Here is a 21,137-nt window from a genome sequence, read left to right on the forward strand (position 1 = left end):
ATATATTTTGGCAGATTGGATGTGCAATGTAAGAGACAAAAAGCAGTCAGGGATGATTCCAAGGTTTTTAGCCTAAGCAACTGGAAGGATGAAGTTCCATCAACTGAGAGAGGAAAGTTGCAAGAGAAATGGGGCTTTGTTGGAGTTAGGAGGACGTAGGAATAAGGGAATAGAACTGGAGTTGGTTTGGGACATACTGCATTTAGTATGTCTGGTGGATATCCACGTGGAGACGTCAGGTAGACAAGCGGGTCCATGACTCTGGATGCAGGTATGAGTTTGTGTTTAGTGTGGGTGCTCTTTAAAGCACTGTGACTAGTTGCAGTCACCAGACGATGAATGACTGTGGGAAGAGACGAGGACCAAAGACTGAGCACTGAGCACTCCAGAGTCAGAGGTCAGGGAGAAGAGGAGGAAACAGCAAAGGAGTTAAAGAAGGCACAGCCAGGGAAAGAGGAGGAAAACCTAAAGGACATGGCATCCTAAAAATGAAATAAAGAATAGTCAAATTATGCCTATGCAGCTGATACGCTGATAGAGCAAATAAGTGAGGGCTGAAAATTGGCCATTCAATTTAGTGACATGGTGAACGATATATGTGGATTTCTTTTCTGTAGAATTCATATTTCATGTGCTCAGGCATTATTGAATTTTTAAATTCATTTTTATAATGGGCCACTCACTACATTACGGTTATAATACATGTTACCATTTGGAATTGGCTCTTGTTCCCTTGAATGGTGTGTGGTTGTACTGTCTAAAAGTGTGCCACTTCCCAGCTGCCAGAAAAATGCGGACCAAAGCAAATGCTGGCTGTACCCACCTGATAGGCATCGGAGACCAGTGTTAGCAATCAGGTTTGAATCAAAGTAGAACAAGTTTTGTATTCTTAAAGTTAAGGGTTAATAGAGCAGGATTTGTTCTATGTAATTAATTCTGGAGAAAACGATATTAAGATTCTCCTGAGAGGGAGGAAGATGGATTGTTCAGGAAGAGCCAAACAAATGAAGGAAAGAAACTCTGGGTTTGCAACTAACTTTACCAATATTCTTTACCAAAGGGTTATATGATATGATCTTTTGGAGAAGTAAATTTTGTAGAGCCATTAAAATGACTTTTGGAAATAAGTATTTTTTAATAAGGAAATGCACATGGATTTCTGCAAAAGGACACAGAGGCAGATATATAACATAATGTAAAAAATCATGTAATTTTAATTAGGACACCAGAATCTCATGATTGAGTTGAAATGCCATATTTCCAAAGACATTATTTAATTAGAGAAACTAAACTCTTACATAATAAGTTGGAAATCAAAGTTGGAAGAAATATAAAGCTAATCATTTACATTTCTAAAATAGAAAAAAAAAAGAGAAATAAAATTGTGCTAATTGATCTTTAGGGGAAAAAACTGTTTAAACCCAAGCAGTTTATTTTCAGAAGTGACTCCTTCAGCTTGAAACAGTAACTCTTGAAATGGTAACAAATCAATCGGAAGCTACAATAATAATGAAAGAGACATCAAGTGTAGTCCCTGTTATGCATGACTTTCATCAGAGGTGCTGAAATTTGTGAGAGAAGAATACAAAAAAGTTTTTTTCCGTCAGTGGGCAGAAGGTCCATCTGTCCTCTCTTTAGTTATTGGAGTTTTTTATTCGACTTCTTTATCCCCACACTGCTCTACATTGGTGCATTTTATTCCTGAAGTTGGTCCTCACTTTAAAGACCAAGCCCAGTTCCCTCCAAGGTGGACAGGAACTTACCGTGAAGGAAAACCCAAGAAACCCATCAAAGGGTGTAGACCAGCTTGTTAGTGCTGTCACTGCAGCTGGTCCGGCTCGCCCAGGGTCTGACTTGGAGGAGCCCCACTCCATGAACAAGCATCGGAATTCACTCGTTCACTTGTTCAACAGCAGTTGTTCAGGGTCTCCTCCTGTTTGCCAGGTACTGTGGTAAGTGATGGGAATGCAAAAAGGAGTGAGACAGCAGCTTCTGAAGCTGCACTTGGAGGCTAAGAGGAGTTAGAGCCTCTGGGACTGCCACTGGAACATTCGGGACTAGGAAACCTTTGGGGCAGTGAGGTTGTAATAATTCACTGAGAAGAAGCAAAGAGGTCATGAAAGTGTCAGGACATCAAACTTTGAACTAGCCCGAAATGCCAAGGATGCTAGGAATCTGCAAAGTTCTTTATTTAGCTTGTGTGGCTTGCTGGCAACATGTGTTTTGAGAACACACGTGGATAACATGTAGCTTCTTCCTTCAACAGGCGTGCAGCTAGCGATAGTAACAGAATGGGGTTAGGAAAGTCGTGTTTGGATAAAATGAGAAAATCGTTAAAAAAATTATATCAAATGCTGCACAGATGTCAGATAGGTCATAAGTGAGAGCAGCACCAGGCAGTTGAAATTTTCAACACTGTGTTAAGGAAAAATCCAAAAAGACGACGAATCACTGCTTAAGGAAGTCAGCTAAAGCAACAAGACAGAACGGATAACAGGATAATAGTTTCCAAAGATAACCACCTGTGAACTCAAAGAAGAGGCTTGGCTTTGCTTTGGGCTGTTTATTGTATAGCCCTTAATTCAGTATTCGGGAAGGAAGGATCCGTAACACAAACAAGGCTTGGGAGAAAAGCAGCAAATGTAGCCTTGCCCTTGCTCTTTAATTAGGACAGAGTGACAAGGACAGATGCAGAGAGCTAGATTATTGGATCCAAAGGTGGCAAAAGGGAGAGAAATTTTCTTGTCTCGCATGAGCTACCCTTATTCGTTGCCATAAGATAAGACAAGAACATTCCTTCTCACAGTAGCGTGATGATGAACTTCAGGTCCTGGATCACAGTAAAGCAGTGGGACGTGAGAACGTGTAAGGCAGACTAGAAGAGGCTGTGTCTCTTTCCCCTTCCTCCCAGAGCCTCAGGTGTATCCTATTCATTTCTCTTCTGTTATTTCGATAGAGATAGACATTTCCAGGGACAACTGATTTCTCGGAGGAGAAAATCAGGATGAATTTGAAGTTCATGGTGAAATATGAGGAATACAGAAAATAGAGAAAAGAAATCAAGTCAAAAACACAGGGGCAAAAATCAGGAGGCAAGAAAAAATGAAGTCCTTTCCAAAGCATCCCCTCCCCCTACAGCAGCCTCCATCCATGAGATCTTCCCTCTTCTAAGACACGGACCATGTGGCAAAGTCGTTCCCCTTCCCAGGGAGAAAGCACTATTATTTTACAACTAGAGATCAGTAAATAACACAAGCCAATGCTGAGATTACATATAAAATAGTTTAAAGCAGCTTCCCCAGGATGGTAAGGGAAATAACAGAAGCACTTCAAAGGTTGGGCTCTGTTCTCTGCAGCACCTTCATGATTTGTTTAGGGGAAGGGAGTCCTGGAAAGAGTGCTCTGCCCTCGCATGGTCTCTCTGGTCCACCTGCAGCCAAAGGGAACCCACTTATGGGATAATAGTCAGGAAAGGACTTGCCTTTTCCATGTGGAAACCACTCTACGGTGGTTTTATTCAAAGGCTTAATAACAGCCTCAGGTGCCGGGACAGCTCCTGGACTAATTCAGACTGTTTCTCGTGGTTGAATCTCACATGCTGTCAATACTGTGTGTTGTGCATGAAGATAAAGTAATTCACAGCTTTTCCTTTCTCAGAACCATGATTCCGGTGACAGAATTCCGGCAGTTCTCTGAGCAGCAGCCTGCCTTCCGTGTGCTGAAACCATGGTGGGATGTGTTTACCGACTACCTTTCGGTGGCCATGCTGATGATCGGTGTGTTCGGATGTACTCTCCAGGTAGGCGCCCAGACCCGTCAGAACGGAAGCCAGAGCAAGTCACTCTGCTATCGAAACCTTGCAAAAGAGCTGGCAGTGTGATTTTTAACCCCGTAAATACTAGTTGCCCTTCTCTACCTACCTGTGTATGGGGTTCGTAGTCATGGCAGGGAGCCCCAAACACGTATTTACTGAACTTTCCTAAGAAGGTAACTGTGGTACTTGTAAGATTTCACTGAGCCCAAAGAGCAGTGGACTGTAGTCAGCTAATACTTGATGCCACTGACATCAAAGGGAATCCCTTACCTTTCAAAGTCGGACTTACAGTAAAATATAGCATGTATACAGCCACAGTGTCACTTGTCTTGCCAAAATGGAACCTTCTGAACTAACATTTTGATGTGACAACATTATTTTACCCAATGTTTGTTTATTTTTTTAAAATATTTATTTTAGAGAAAAAGAGAGTGAATGTGCCCATGCATGCACATGTGAGTGGGGGGAGGGACAGAAGGAGAAGGAGGGAAAGAATCCCAAGCAGGCTCCATGCTGATTCCAGAGCCCAACGTAGTGCTCGATCTCATGACCCCGAGATCATGACCTGAGACAAAATCAAGTCAGATGCTTAAGTGGCTGAGCCACCCAGGCACCACTCTGCAAGTTTATTTCTGAATTAAAATGTAACCCAATGAAAGTTTATTCTATACAGATGCTACATATTCATATATTGAATCCAGATACTTTTTGCATTCCTGTTATGTGCCAGGCACTGTCTTTGCGGATACACACACACACACACACACACACGCACACACACACACACGGTTCATTTCTCAGGTAAAACTACATAGACCAGCAGTCAAGCGTTATACTATGATAGAGGCATCCGTAAATCAGTAAGGGAGTGCAGAGGTGGGGCACTGGGCTTGGGGAAGAGAGAAAAGGCGATGGTTATTTTAAAACTTGGAAAACCAAGGAGCTTGGATGGCTCAGTCAGTTAAGCGTCTGCCTTCAGCTCAAGTCATGATCCCAGAGTCCTAGGACCAAGCCTGCATTGGGCTCCCTGCTCACTGGGGAGTCTGCTTCTCCCTCTCACTCTGTGCTCTGTCTCGCTCTCTCTCAAGTAAATGAATAAAATCTTTATTAAAAAAAAAAAAAAACGAAACGAAGCCTTGGAGAACCAGCTATAGTCAGGGGAAGGGAGCTGGGGGTGGGAAAAGGTGCCAAGAAGGAGAAAGAAAGTTCTAAGTCATGGATGTGGGGAAGAACACTACATCTTTGGGAAACTGTGAGTAGGACTGGCACTCATTGGGTGTCCTCAGTGTGAGAGTTGAAACCATGCCTGTGAATGGAATCACCAAGGAGAATGTGGCAAGTGAGATGATGTCAGAACTACCAAAGCGTGATGAAGAAGGAAGGGGTCCCTCGGCAGGAGACTGAGAAGGGGCCACCACACAGATAGGTGGAAACCAGGAGGGAGGATGGGCTCAGAAGTCAAAGGCAGTGGTGACCAATGATGGCAGGCATACAACTAACCCATGGACTAAGGAGAGAACAGCGGCACGTAGGTCATTTGAAATCATAGTTTGAGTGGTTGGAAAAGTGAATGGAAATTAAAGACTGGGGTAGATGTGACTTTCAAGTAGATCGGCTGAGAAGAAGTTAAACTTGGAAGAAACGGAAATAACTAGAAGTGGTGCAGAATAGAAGTAAAGGCTTTTATTTTTTTATTTTTTTTTTTTTTTTTTTTTTTAATTAATAATGATTTTTTATTATATTATGTTAGTCACCATACAGTACATCCCCGGTTTTCGATGTAAGGCTCGATGATTCATTAGTTGTGTATAACACCCAGTGCACCATGCAATATGTGCCCTCCTTACTACCCATCACCGGTCTATCCCATTCCCCCACCCCCCTCCCCTCTGTAGCCCTCAGTTTGTTTCTCATAGTCCATAGTCTTTCATGTTTCATTCCCCCTTCTGATTACCCCCCCTTCCTTTATCCCTTTCTTCCCCTACTGATCATTCTAGTTCTTATGTTCCATAGATGAGAGAAATCATATGATAGTTGTCTTTCTCTGCTTGACTTATTTCACTAAGCATTATCTCCTCCAGTGCCGTCCATGTTGTAGCAAATGTTGAGAACTCATTCTTTCTGATTGCTGAGTAATATTCCATTGTATATATGGACCACAACTTCTTAATCCAGTCATCTGTTGCAGGGCATCTCGGCTCCTTCCACGATTTAGCTATTGTGGACATTGCTGCTATGAACATTGGGGTGCATATGGCCCTTCTCTTCACTACGTCTGTATCTTTGGGGTAAACACCCAGTAGCGCAATGGCTGGATCATAGGGTAGCTCAATTTTTAACTTTTTAAGGGACCTCCACACGGTTTTCCAGAGTGGCTGTACCAACTTGCATTCCCACCAACAATGTAGGAGGGATCCCCTTTCTCCACATCCTCTCCAACAATTGTTGTTTCTTGCCTTGTCTATTTTTGCCATTCTAACTGGCGTAAGGTGGTATCTCAGTGTGGTTTTGATTTGAATTTCCTTGATGGCTAATGATTTTGAACATTTTTTCATGTGTCTGTTAGCCATTTGTATGTCTTCATTGGAAAAGTGTCTGTTCATATCTTCTGCCCATTTTTTGATTTGTTTATTTGTTTCTCGTGTATTGAGTTTGAGAAGTTCTTTGTAGATCTTGGATACCAGTCCTTTATCTGTAGTGTCATTTGCAAATATATTCTCCCATTCCGTGGGCTGCCTCTTAGTTTTTCTGACTGTTTCCTTGGATGTGCAGAAACTTTTAATCTTGATGAAGTCCCATAAATTCATTTTATCTTTTGTTTCTCTTGCCTTTGGGGATGTGTCATGAAAAAGGTTGCTTTGGCTGATGTCGTAGAGGTTGCTGCCTATGTTCTCCTCTAGAATTTTGATGGATTCCTGTCTCACATCGAGGTCTTTCATCCATTTGGAGTTTATTTTTGTGTATGGTGTGAGATAGTGGTCAAGTTTCATTCTTTTGCATGTAGCTGTCCAATTTTCCCAGCACCATTTATTGAAGAGACTGTCTTTTTCCCACCAGATGTTTTTTCCTGCTTTATCAAATATTAGTTGCCCAAAGAGCTGAGGGTCCATTTCTGGGCTCTCTATTCTGTTCCATTGGTCTATGTGTCTGTTTTTGTGCCAGTACCATGCTGTCTTTGTGATCACAGCTTTGTAGTACAGCTCGAAGTCCGGCATTGTGATACCCCCAGCTTTGTTTTTCCTTTTCAACAGTTCCTTGGAGATTCGGGGTCTTTTCTGGTTCCATACAAATTTAAGGACTATTTGTTCCAGTTCTTTGAAAAACGTTCTCGGTATTTTGATCGGGATAGCATTGAAAGTGTAGATTGCTCTGGGTAGCATGGACATTTTAACTATGTTAATTCTTCCGATCCATGAGCATGGAATATCTTTCCATCTTTTTATGTCTTCCTCAATGTCTTTTAAGAGTGATTTATAGTTTCTAGAATAAAGGTCCTTTACGTCTCTGGTTAAGTTAATTCCAAGGTAACGTATGGTTTTTGGTGCTATTGTAAATGGGATGGATTCCCTGATTTCTCTTTCTTCGTTCTCGTTATTCGTGTACAGAAATGCAACTGATTTCTGAGCATTGATTTTGTATCCCGCCACGTTACTGAATTGCTCTATAACTTCTAATAGTTTGGGAGTGGCTTCTTTTGGGTTTTCCATATAGAGTATCATGTCGTCTGCGAAGAGAGACATTTTGACTTCTTCTTTGCCGATTTGAATACCTTTGATCCCTTTTTGTTGTCTGATTGCTGTTGCAAGGACTTCTAGTACTATGTTGAATAATAGTGGCGAGAGTGGGCATCCTTGTCGTGTTCCTGATCTTAAGGGAAAGGCTTCCAGCTTTTCCCCATTGAGAATAATATTTGCAGTAGGCTTTTCATAGATGGCTTTTATGAGATTGAGAAATGTACCTTCTATTCCTACACTCTGAAGGGTTTTAATCAGGAAAGGATGCTGTATTTTGTCAAATGCTTTTTCGGCATCAATTGAGAGGATCATATGGTTCTTGAGTCTTTTCTTGTTGATATGATGTATCACGCTGATTGATTTGCGAATATTGAACCACGCTTGCATCCCAGGTATGAATCCCACTTGATCGTGGTGGATAATCCTTTTAATGAACTGTTGGATTCTATTAGCAAGTATCTTGTTGAGGATTTTGGCGTCCATATTCATTAGGGAAATCGGTCTGTAATTCTCCTTTTTGAGGGGGTCTTTGCCTGGTTTGGGGATCAAGGTAATATTGGCCTCATAGAATGAGTTTGGTAGCTTTCCTTCTGTTTCTATTTTTTGAAATAGCTTTAGGAGAATAGGTATTATTTCCTCTTTGAATGTTTGGTAGAATTCCCCAGGAAAACCATCCGGGCCTGGAGTTTTGTTATTTGGAAGGTTGTTTATCACTGACTCAATTTCTTCATAATTAATTGGCCTGTTTAAGAAATCAATTTCTTCCTTTTTCAATCTTGGTAGTTTATAGGTTTCCAGGAAGGATTCCATCTCTTCCAGATTGCTTAGTTTATTGGCATATAGCTGTTGATAAAAATTTCTAATAATCCTTCCAATTTCAGTGGTGTTCGTCGTGACCTCTCCTTTTTCATTCATAATTTTAATAATCTGGGTCCTTTCTCTTTTCTTTTGGATAAGTCTTGCCAGTGGTCTGTCAATTTTATTGATTCTCTCCAAGAACCAGCTTCTAGTCCTGTTGATCTGCTCTACTGTACTTCTGGTTTCTGCTTGATTGATTTCAGCTCTAATTTTGGTCAACTGCTTCCTCGTGCGTGGATTAGGCCTGTCCCTCTGTTGCTGTTCCAGCTTCTTGAGGTGAGAATATAAAAACTGCATTTTAGATTTTTCTATTCTTTTGAGTGAGGCTTGGATGGCTATGTATTTCCCCCTTAGGACTGCCTTTGCAGTATCCCATAGGTTTTGGACTGTTGTATTTTCATTCTCATTGGTCTCCATAAATTGTTTAATTTGATTTTTGATTTCCTGGTTTATCGAGTCATTCCTGAGCAGGATGGTTCTTAGTCTCCAAGTGTTTGAGTTTCTTCCAAATTTTTCCTTGTGGTTGAGTTCCAATTTCAGAGCGTTGTGGTCTGAGAATATGCAGGGGATAATTTCAATCTTTTGGTATCGGCTGAGACCTGTTTTGTGTCCCAGAACATGGTCTATTCTTGAAAATGTTCCATGGGCATTAGAATAGAATGAGTATTCTTTGGTTCTGGGGTGTAGTGTTCTATATATATCTAAGAGGTCCAACTCGTCGAGTGTGGCATTCAAAGCCTTTGATTCTTTGCTTAGTTTTTGCCAGGGTGTTCTGTCTATTTCTGAGAGTGGAGTGTTGAGGTCCCCTACTATTAATGTATTTTTATCTATATGTCTCTTTATTCTGGTTAAGAGTTGGCTTGTGTATCTTGCTGCTCCCCTGTTGGGGGCATATATATTTATAATTGTCATATCCACTTGTTGAATACTTCCTTTAAGAATAATATAGTGCCCTTCTGCATCTCTAACTATAGTCTGTAGTTTAAAATCCAATTTATCTGATATGAGAATTGCTACCCCAGCTTTCTTTTGAGGTCCATTTGCGTGAAAGATGGTACTCCATCCCCTTACTCTCAGTCTGAATGCATCTTTGGGTTCGAAATGAGTCTCTTGAAGACAGCAAATGGATGGGTCATTTCTTTTTATCCAATCTGCAACCCTGTGGCGTTTGAAACCAGAATTCAAACCATTAATGTTCAGGCTGAGTACTGAGAGATATGCTTTTAATTCTGCCATGTTGTCAGTAAAGTCTTTGTTTGTATTGGCTGTGACTTTCTGTTTTGTATCACTCTTGGGGCCTTTTTACTTTTATAGAACCCCCCGTAATACCTCCTGTAGGGCTGGTTTCGTGGTTACGAAATTGGCTAGTGACTGTCGATTCTGAAATGTCTTTATTTCTCCATCAATTCTGAATGACAGCCTTGCTGGATAAAGGATCCTTGGCTGCATGTTTTTCTCTGAAAGAGCTTTAAAAATGCTCCCCCAACCCTTTCTCTCATTCCAGGTCTGTGTAGACAGGTCTGATGTAATTCTGATGCCTTTGCCTTGGTACGTGAGAAATTTCTTTGCCCTGGCCGCTTTCAATACTGTTTCTTTGGATCTCATATTTGCGAATTGCACTATGACGTGACGTGGTGTAGGTCTGTCATGGTTGAGCTTGGGAGGGGTCCTCTCTGCCTCTTGGACACGAATTTTTGTTTCCCTTGCTAGATTAGGGAAGTTTTCAGCTACAATTTGTTCAAATATCTCTTCTAGACCTCTGTTTTTCTCCACCCCCTCGGGGATGCCGATGATTCTAACATTGGATCGTTTCGTTGAGTCAGTAATCTCCCGTAGCCAACATTCGTGGGCGTGGATTTTTTTAAGACCATCTTCTAATTTTATTTTTTCCTCTATTAACCCATCCTCCAATTCACTAACCCTTTCCTCCGCTTCCGTGACCCTGGCCGTCAGAGCCTCTAGTTTTGCCTGCATTTGGCTCATAGAATTTTTAATTTCTGTCAAATTCGCTCTCATTTCCGCCCTTAGGGATTGTATATTCTCAGTAATATTTTCCTGAATACTTTTTTCAAGTCTACTCATTATCTTGACCATTGTTACTCTGAATTCCATTTCTGATAATTTGGTTACATCCATATCCGTTACTTCTGTGGCAGAGGCCCCTGACTCACTGTCTTTTCTTTGCTGGGGGGGGCTTCTCCTTCTTGTCATTCTGATGAAGAGAGGTTGCGGGGTTTCCAGAGCCCAAAATTATTGACTGGGTCCCAGGCCGTGCCTCTTGTTTTATAGGGATCTTAGAGATGTGGGCTTCTTCTTTAAAGATTTTATTTATTTACTTATCTGAGAGAGGGAGACAGACAGTCAGCAAGAACGAAACAGAAGCAGGGGAGTGAGAGAGGAAGAAGCAGGCTCCCAGCGGAGGAGCCCGATGAGGGACTCCTTTCCGGAACGCCGGGATCACGCCCTAAGCCGAAGACAGGCGCTCAATGACGGCGCCACCCAGGCGCCTCGGGTTGTGGGCTTCTTGATTTTTCAGCCTGCCTTCTGTGTTCTGGGGGAGGGGCCTGCCGCGCCGATACTCAGGCAACCCTGTTTGGTTAGAGTCTCCGTGTCCCCTGCGAGGGAGGATGGGGATGGGCACTCTCTGAGCTGGTATTTCCAGGCTTTTGTTCTCTGGCGGCTTTCCCTGGCGGCCGGCTATGCCTCTTCTGAGGGTCAGAGCAGCAGAGGCTGCATTGTCGCAGAACAGAGGGATTGCGGCCCGTTCTCCACTGATGTTCCGGCCACTTTAACTCTGTTACTGTTGGTGCTGCTCAACCCTGCGGCGTCCCGGGATGTGCGCACCAACTCGGCGTCCCTGCCCTCACTTCCAGGGCCGGCGCGTCTCTGTCCTTTGTGTTTCTAATGCCGCCAGCCACCGGCCGCCCAGTCTCTGTCCTTTGTGTTTCTAATGCCGCCAGCCACGGGCCCGCGCGTCTCTGTCCTTTGTGTTTCTAATGCCGCTAGCCACCGGCCGCCCCGCGCGCTCCCGGGTCTCCCGGTCTCAGTCTATGCCCGGTGAGCACACCTCGATTCCGGAGTTTCGTGAGAAGCCTGGTGTCGCGCGCACCCGGTTCAGGGTCACAGTCTGCTGTTTCGCGGGTGCCGACCGCGAGTCCGCCCGCTCCCCCGTGCAGGTGGCCCGCCAGCCGCCAGCCGCCCCGCGCGCGCTCCGGGAGTTCCCGGTCTCAGTCTGGATCCCGTGAGCACACCGGGATTCCGGTGTTCCGGGAGATGCCTGGTGGCGCGCGCGCGTTCACGGCTCACCGGTCTCAGTCCGCTCTCTCGCGGGTGCCCTCTGTGTGTCCCCCGCTCCCCCGTGCAGGTGGCTGCCGCTTCCCGGCGCCCAAACGCGGCGGCTCCCTCCCCCTTCCGTTTATCTTCCGATATCCGTGCACGGTTTACAGCTCCCCTCTTAGTACCTCAATACTCAGCGCTGGAGATGTTCATTTGTAGAGATCCAGATGCATCATCCTGCGTCTCAGGCTGATTCCGTGGTTATTTAGGCTGGTCTGGTACCTATCCAGCTCGACTCAGGGGACCGGCTGAAAAAGGGGTCCCCTACTCCTCCGCCATCTTAACTCCAACACTGAAGTAAAGGCTTTTAAAGGTTGATTTTAAGAGGCATCTGGGGGGCTCAGTTGGTTAAGCATCCGACTCTTGATTTCAGCTCAGGTCATGATCTCAGGGTCATGAGATAGAGCCCTGCATCGGGCTCCATGCTGGGTGTGGAGCCTGCTTCGAATTCTCTCTCTCCCTCTGCCTCTGCCCCTCACCCTCACCCTCCTCTCTCCCTCTCTAAAAAAAAGAAAAAAAAAAGTGGATTTCAATAATAGCTAACACATAGTGCTTCCTAAGTGTCAGGTACTCTTCTGAATACTTCACACATATTTTAACTCCTTTCATCCTCATGGCAACCGTAAGATGTAAGTACTATTATTATCCTCATTTCCAGTGAGATAACAAAGGCTCAGAGAGCTTAGGGAAACCTCCAAAGTAAATGGCAAAACCCTTGCTGAGATCCAGGCAGTTGGACCCCAAAGTCTCTGCTCTTAATCTCTAATTCCATGCTGCTTTTTATTTGTAGCCTGAAAACATTTTGCCCTTCCTCCATGCCTTTCCTAGTGAAAAACTAGGGCTTGAAAGAGAGAAAGAACATACATTCATTAATAACTAAAACAAATGGTTGTTGAAGAACCTGTTGTGTCCCAGGCACTGTCCTAGGTGCTAAGAATTATCAACGCAGGAGGAAAAAGTAAAAACAAATATCCCTGCCTCACAGAGGTTAAATTCTGTGGGAAAGCCAAATAAGAAGAAATCAGTTAGTGAATTAGATATTTTGAGGGTAATAAGGACAATGGAAAAGGAAATAGAGCATACGAGGATGGTCTTAGCAGGTGATGTTAGGAGTGGCAATTCTCAGACAGGAAGCCTTCGGGAAGGTGACTTCCGATGAAGGAATTGAAGGCAGTGCAGGAGCCGGCCAGGCAGATGTCCAGGGAGGAGCCTCCCCGGCAGAGGGAAGAGCAAAAGCAAGAGACGGTGGACAAAGTGTTCACAGATCCCTTCCCCTTCTCCAGGAGAATTTGACATTTGACTTGCTCAACTTTCTAGCTCTGTTTCCCTGGAGACCTGATAAAAGTAGAATGTTAGCCATGTTACTAGGCAACATTGCTGATGGTAGAAATGACTACTGTTTGGTCAGCTGCATCTGGACTAGAAGAATGACAAATGCCTGGAAGGAAGCCACACCACGGGACTTCTGTGATTGTGGGGACACCTATGACTGGGCATGTCCCTTGACACACAGAAAGGCTATCTATTGAGGTACAACAGATATTAGTCCCTTTGGAGCACATCCTGTTAAGCCAGGATAAAAGCAGACTCCACCTCAGTGGATTTCTTTTCCTTGTGCCTGAGATAATCTGGGGAGGAAGGGCTCACGGAGAGACGAGGTCCTGGGCAGGGTGTGGACCACACACAGACAGTTATGAAGGTTCCTCCAAAGGTAGAAAGCCTGGTGCCACTTTGCTGCCAAGCTGTGACTTTAATCCTGGATCTTTCTAAGTGATTCTGGTGCCAGATGAGTGTTAGGATAATCTCAGAGTCTGAATGTTGAAATGAACCTAGGAAGACCCCTGGTGATGTTCCAGGCCACAAGCAGGGGTGGCCCTGGCATGCTGGAGGAAGAGCCGCGAGGCCGGGGTCTGGAGCAGAGTGAGGGAGGGGCAGGGTAGAAGAATAAGGCCTGAGAGGCAAAAGCTGTGGATCACATAGGACCCTCTTGGCCCCTGTAAAGGTTTGGGCCTTGCTCTGGGCGAAATGGGACATTTTTGGAGGTTCAAGAGGAATGTTGTCAGTATCTGACTTGTGTTTCAACAGGACCACTCTAGTTGTTAAGAATACAGTGTAAGGGGCACGGATGGAAGCAGGGGGATTGTTTAGAAGACCAGTGCAGTAATCCAGGCAAGACGTGAATCAGATGGCTCGCACCAGGATTGTAGCTGTGGTTCTGGATATATTTTGAAGGATAAGCACCAAGATTTGCTGAAAGATTGAATGTGATATATGAGAAAAAAGAGAAATTGTGACTGTAAGGTTTTTTAGGCCTGAGCATCTGGAAAAAGTTTGTTTTTGAGCATAACTAGATATCTAAGTAGACTTGTTAAGTCAGCGGTTGGCTATAAGATGGAGGATTTCAGGGTAGGTGAAGAAGGATGGTCATCTTCACGAAAAAGGAGGTGATAGATTCAGGAACCAGATAACCCTTGATTTGGCGGGAGGGGGCATCTTCCACCAGATTGGGAATGATGGCTATAGATGCATTTTGGTGGGGTGGGGGAGGCTGAGAAAGGTGAGAGTTTATGCCTTATGGCTTCTGTGAGGTAGAAAGCGACCCATCTGTGGGGTGCTGGTGAGGGTCAGGGAGGTGGCAGGATGTGACAACAAGGAAGGCATGGGGTAGGTTCCTCAGGAGAAGGGCAAATATTTAGAATGGCCGGTTTGGGAAATAGGGAGGCGACATGGACAGGAGGACCTCATCTGTTTTACTTTATTACCACATCATGGCGCCCGGCCCTGCCACAGGACCTGCTTACAGAGTGCGGGAATCCTTTCTCTCATTCGTATGTCATAGCAGATGGAGTGCAGAAAAGAGAACCCTCACAGTGTGTCTGTAAGAACCAGTAGTTCACTTGGAACAACATGAAAACGAGAGCATGAACCTATGAAAATGTCTATAATGAACTTCATTTAAGAAGTGTGGCCACAGTGAGCTCCGAAGGGACGAGTGAATGAGTTCAAGTGAGTTCAAGCACGACTTGATCATCTCTTCCTATGCCATGGTCAGAGTCATCTTCCCGGAGCACAGCCCTGTCATGTCTCTCTGTTGTGCAGGGGCTCTTGATGCTCCCCACGGAGCACCCCGCCCGGCGTCACCACTGCTCATCAGAGTGACCTACCCTGGGCCCTTCACACACAGGCCTGTTTCATCCTCACAACCTTTAAAAGAAAACAGCCCTCAGTTAACTAGATCCGGGGAGTGTAGTCTGAGATGTCAAGTCTCCAAACAATGTGAAATGCCTCAAAGGAAGATTGCATCAGAATATGAAGGCTTCCAGGCTCAGAATTCATAGGGAATAGACCACTCAACAAATAGCCTAAGTACCCGCAGTATGTCAGGCATTGTGTGGTGTGCTAGACACTGAGAGAGAAATATAGTACATTCCCAGCCCTCAGATTGCTAATAGACTGAAGACCACAGAAATCCATAAATGGTATCATTCAGTGTGTGAGCCCCTCAATGGCAGTAGACTTCAAGAGTGTTAAATATGATGTCATCTCAGCTGCTGGAAGTTAGGGACTTGAGATGAAAATTGAGCTAAGTCTCAATGAATGAATATATGTATATAGAATATATATAGTGGTTTAGTATATTTGTATATTTTGTATATATGTATTAAAGGAATGGAAGGAAAATAAGCACAAACAGAAGACATAGTATAATCATTTTATAAAGCTCTCATTGATGGGTCAGTGGCGTTTTAGGGGGCATGCTGCAATGGGTGGAACATTCCTGCACAGCGGATGAATTGACTTCTCCAGAAAGCCAGTAGCGTTTCCATTGAGTAGCCCTGGTGAGGGGAGCTGCCCTAGAATCTCTGGGTACTGTAGCTCTTCAGAAGGAAACTGTAGAGGTAGACGAGTCCCATTTTTCAGATGCGAATTTTCATCTGAAAGGTTAGGTACCTTGTCCCAAAGCCGAAGGGGATTCAGTGGATGTCCAGATCTGCTGTTGCCTCTCCAGCATGTGCCTTTCACCCTGTGCACACTGCTGTGGAATCGCATGGAAGTGTTACAGTTGCACAGATCAAGGGGCCAAATACTGGCTTGTGAAACAGGATCTTAAGATAAAAACAAGTGCAAAATGACTAAAAGGGAAAATGGAAAGTTAGAGAAAATGAATTTCCTGAATTACATCTTAGATTTTCTAAAAGAATATTCGCTATACACCTGCCATAAAAAAAGAATAACTTTCACCCTATAGTAAACATTAAAGAAACAGAAAATAGGGGCGCCTGGGTGGCACAGCGGTTAAGCATCTGCCTTTGGCTCAGGGCGTGATCCCGGCGTTATGGGATCGAGCCCCACATCAGGCTCCTCCGCTATGAGCCTGCTTCTTCCTCTCCCACTCCCCCTGCTTGTGTTCCCTCTCTCGCTGGCTGTCTCTATCTCTGTCAAAAAAAGAAAATCTTTAAAAAAAAAGAAAGAAACAAAAAATAAAACATGGTATAAATTAAGAAAGTAAAAACATCCCATATATCCATATTACAAATGAAAGTAATGTTCCTTAGGGGGAGAATTTGAGCTCTTGTTTTAGTTCTCATATAATCGTCTGAAATTGCTTAATGACTGATAATTTCATAAACAAAATATTCTCTATGAAGCTAAAATTCCTTTCCCAATTCCAAGGCAACAGTTTAAATACGTAAATAATCATTAAAATAATATCATAAAATAGGGTTTTAGGCCTTGGGTTTCCCTTTGTAAAGTGAAAGTGTGATCATTCTTCCTGATCTTACTTACAAAACAAGTTACTCCTGTGGTTCAAAAACATGACACAGCAACATCTAACGTAGGGTTACAAGGACGCTCAGTGGTGGCGGCTCGGTCGGTTCAGCGGCTGCCTTCAGCGCAGGTCCTGATCCCAGAGTCCTGGGATCGAGTCTCGCATCGGGCTCCTTGCTCAGTGGGAAGTCTGCTTCTCCCTCTGCCTGCCGCTCCCTCTGCTTGTGCTTTCTCTCTGTGTGTGTTAAATAAATAAGTAAAATATTAAAAAAAAAACAACCAACCAGTAGTTCAATAGCTTTTTGACTCTTTTCAAAATGCCTTCTTCCAATGGCAAGGAAAAGTTTCTTGTTTATTCCTAAAAAATTGTGTTCAGCAGCGCCTGGGCGGCTCCATCCGTTGAGCATCCAGCTCTTGGTTTCAGCTCAGATCTTGATCTCAGGGTCGGTCGTGGGATCGAGCCTCACTCAGCTCGAGCTCAACAGGGAATCTGCTTGGGGTTCTCTCTCTTCCTCTCCCTTCCGCCTCTCTCCTGTGCGTGCACGCTGCGTGCGCTCTTGCTCTTTAAAATAAATAAATAAAATCTTAAAAAAAATATGTTGTGTTCATATAGGTTTAACAGTATGCATTTTGAAAACATGGAGAAAGGAGAAGTTGTTACCTATGAATCAGTTATCAGTGCCCATTCTTTTTTGCCCTGATGTAAAAGGGTTACAGTCAACACTCGAGTCTTACTCTTATGACAAATATTTGTCCATTTCCAAGCAAGTAGCTATTTTCGAGGCTGCCATGCAATAAGAGCATGTATAAAAAGCATTCCTTAGATTACATCAGTGCACATTAGAAGCCAACGTAAACTCATTGTAAACCAGGAGACTGTACGTATCCTATTCCTGTACAGTCATACACCCTTGAGGGCCAATCGTGTAAACACCCAACTTTGTGCTATAAACAACACTATTCAAAACTCAACACACTCAATAAAATGGAACAAATCCTGAAAGGTCAACACATTGCTTCCTGGAAAAATAAGATTGCTTTAGATCTCTGCTCCGTGACTCCAGGTTATCTTATTATGACCAAATCCAAAACAGCCCACAGGCAGGCTGTTACCAAATATAGCGTTAGTAGTTAGAAACCAGAAACAGGAACTGGAAGAAACAAGCCCCCTGGAAGTCCAAGGGGACCGCTTTGTGACTGTTACACCAGAAGGACATTTCCTGCTTTCTGAATTAGGAAAGAAAAGAAAGCCCAGAGAATGATTTCAGTGACTTGAAAGCACCTACCAAAAAATCCTTGGGGACTTAACCCAATCCCAAGGTGCAGTCTGGCCAGCAGGGTCACCCTGGAGAGGAGTTTGGGACACCTGAGCTTGTCGGTCAGAGTCAATTCCCCACTGTGATTTCTGGTGCACATGGAAGGTAACTTCTGCTTCTCTGAGTTAGAGCCGTCAGTGTCAACCCCACAGCCAGTGGCCTGTTGGTGAAGAGGCTCACGGGCGGTTCACTGGAAAGTAGAGGTGATAAAAAATGATAGACTCCAGGACGATTCCAGAGGAGTTCATTTTGATAATGTGCCCTGAATTCTGTCTTCTGTCTCCTTCCCCCACCCTCTGGCCCATCCTGTCTGGATTTCTAGTAGATCTTTGTCTCTTGTCAAATTTGAATTGAGAAACGGAGACTCAAAAATTCTTTCTTAGATTAGCCTATTGTTTTAGGTGTAACTCAGAATTCTGATGAAAGAGTAGATGGCCTTAATGAGGAGACTGAAAATGAAGCCCTCATCCAAGATCTGTGTTGGTTTTTTTGGTAAGATTTTATTTATTTGTCAGAGAGAGTGAGAGCATGCACAAAAGGAGGGGGGATAGGGGGAGCGGCAGGCAGAGGGAGAAGCAGGCTCCTTGCCAAGCAAGGAGCCCGATGCGGGACTCCATCCCAGGACCCTGGGATCATGACCTGAGCCGAAGGCAGCCGATCAATCGGCTGAGCCACCCAGGCGTCCCTAAGATCTGTTTATTATGAAGTTTCTGTGTACCCTCATGTCACCATTCTACCTTGGGTCTTTGAGGAATGTAAAACAGAAGTCATTTGATGGTGAAAATCATTTTAAAGAGCAGCCTTGCCCATCTCTGTTGGACGGTGGCGGTTGCTTTTCGGGAAACACTATTTCAAAGTCCCTGTTGCATCTAAGTAATTAAAATATGCCTTAGTTAGGACTTCCTTATTATGGTGGTTTATTCAAAATGATACTTTTGATCTTCCCTAGAACTTGACTCTTGTCATCTATCACCTTGACAATTTAATGTGGAATGAATTCCTGGCCACGAGAATAATACATGAGTACCTTTCACCGTATCCTCTCGGGTTTAACGTGGGCCTGGACCTAAATGCCTTTCTTAGATCATCCGGTGCCGTCCGATGCCAGTTAGTGAATGAGGAACAGTTCCTTTTATCTCACTACTACGGATTGTTATGCTCATGTTACCTATTGATTGTTTAATAATGCATCTTTTCCCTCAAATAACGCAGCACTGTTGGACTTCAGGTGTGTGAGTGTGTGTGTATGTTTTCCTATAAGAAGCAAATGAGATTTACCATATATTTAGTCTCTGTTGTTGATCCTGGGTTATAAGTCACCAAGACCTGTGTTTCAATGTCTCTGTTGGGTAGGTTTGCTCTGATATGGAGGGCATGATCTTGTGTTTCTAATCAGGGCTCTGCACTTGGAGACCCTCTCCAGTCCTCTAATCCTATCCACCGAACAGACCCACTAGTCCTCCTCTGCTCACTTGCTTCCTCTCAAAGTCCGCTCCTTCCCATTTCACTGAGGACACTGACAACATAAGGGTCCTCTCATCCACACAGGGGCCCTGAGATAAAGATGCAGCTAATACTGGGACTACATTTTAACTGTAAGGCTAGTAAGTTTCTAGGTTATATCTGGAGTCTTCTGTTTAGTATAAAGAGTGCTGCTCCTTCTTCCTCTATTGTACTGTTTTCCTTTATAAACTCTTGCATTTTTGTTATGTTTATTTTATAATTTCTATTGTTTTAGAACAGCTAGCCTTTGTATAGTTAAAAAAATTAACCCAGAATTGTTTTGTGCTCACTTTTTAAACTATGTAGTAAAACACTCCCAACTAGAAGATACATACCAACCAAAAGATTTAACAAAAAAACAAGATACCGTTCAAAATAGCAACTATCAGGGGCGCCTGGGTGGCACAGCGGTTGGGCGTCTGCCTTCGGCTCAGGGCGTGATCCCGGCGTTATGGGATCGAGCCCCACATCAGGCTCCTCTGCTATGAGCCTGCTTCTTCCTCTCCCACTCCCCCTGCTTGTGTTCCCTCTCTCGCTGGCTGTCTCTATCTCTGTCAAATAAATAAATAAAATCTTTAAAAAAAAATAGCAACTATCACATATATAGGAATTAAGCCAACCAAGAATACACAGGAACCTCAAAGAAAACTTTAAAATGTCTAGTAAATGACATATAAGATAATTCGAATTAATGGAGAGAGATTATATGTCCTTAGATAGCACAGAATTGATATTGCAAAGAGATCCAGTCCCCACAAATTATTTTATGAATAAAAGCAATATTAATAAAATTCCAATTTGATTTTTTTTAGAAACTCGATAAACTTATACCAAAATTTATATGACAAGTGCTCACTTATGGCGGTGGTGGGGAATAGAGTGGCATAAAGGGATAAAAGGAAAGAAAGAGAGGGGTAGGAGGAGGAGAGGGAGGGAGGGAAGAAGGAAGAGGCATTGCAGGAATGATAATTACTATGCACTGAGGAATATGGATAATTCAACCCTGTGCCATTGGGGTTCCCCTCTCCCTACCATATGCACACACACACACACACACCACCCCAACTATGTGAACTAATTTATTTAAATATTCTTTATAGAATATGAGTCAGGTGCTCCATTTAAATCTCATCCTTTTCTTCAGCTGTAAACTTCTAAATCTCTGTGCAAATGTTTCTATTGTATTTCACAAGCTAGAAATTTCTTTTTTTTTTTCCAAGCTGGAAATTTCTTAACTCCAAATTCCACAACTAGAAGAATCATTAGCTGTAAGAGTCATCATCCTTTTGTTTCAAAAGCAAAAATCTAGCTGGAAGAATTATCTCTAAGTGATATAAACTCCATAAGGCTATGCCTTATGTCAGGTTTATCCTCTATCCCCAGGACCAAGAGTAGTAGCAGGCCAGTGTAAGCGCTCACTAGAATCCATTCTGTGGAACGAAGAGGTGAGTGAGCAAAGAAGAGTAGATGAGACCGTTATTGCCAAGTGGAAAGGTGCAGTGGGCATCTAACAGCTGTGGAAAGGGGCTGAGACCTTTGAATCACAGAGACAGTATATCCATTTGTGGGCATCTCACACCATAACTTAAGAGACTGTGACCAGTACAAGAGAGAAACCCACACCCCCTGTCTGAGGCCTGGTGGAAGGTATGCTTAGCCTAAAGTTGAGAAGATCAATGGGAACATGAGATTGGATAGCAGATACTTGAAGAGGTGCCATGTGGAAAGTTGAAATGGCTTAAGCTTATTCCATGTGTCCTAGAACACCAAATAGAACCAATAACAGAAGTTTTAGGAAGGAAGATT

General features: G+C 43.6%; 1 protein-coding gene across 2 annotated transcripts in view; it reads left to right on the forward strand.

The window, feature by feature from the left end:
* LRRC8C (leucine rich repeat containing 8 VRAC subunit C) overlaps nt 1–21,137 on the forward strand; it is a 114,344-nt gene that overhangs the window by 69,241 nt on the left and 23,966 nt on the right. For both annotated transcript variants that reach the window (XM_087866089.1, XM_045801824.2), the window contains exon 2: nt 3,658–3,799. In XM_087866089.1, the coding sequence (XP_087722215.1) occupies nt 3,662–3,799 (138 nt within the window). In that variant the 5' untranslated portion in view covers nt 3,658–3,661. The remainder of the gene's footprint in view (nt 1–3,657; nt 3,800–21,137) is intronic.

Source organism: Ursus americanus, chromosome 12 (assembly GCF_024610735.1).
Source record: "Ursus americanus isolate L20-20 chromosome 12, mUrsAme1.1.p, whole genome shotgun sequence".
In the NCBI taxonomy this organism is placed as follows: Eukaryota; Metazoa; Chordata; class Mammalia; order Carnivora; family Ursidae; genus Ursus; species Ursus americanus.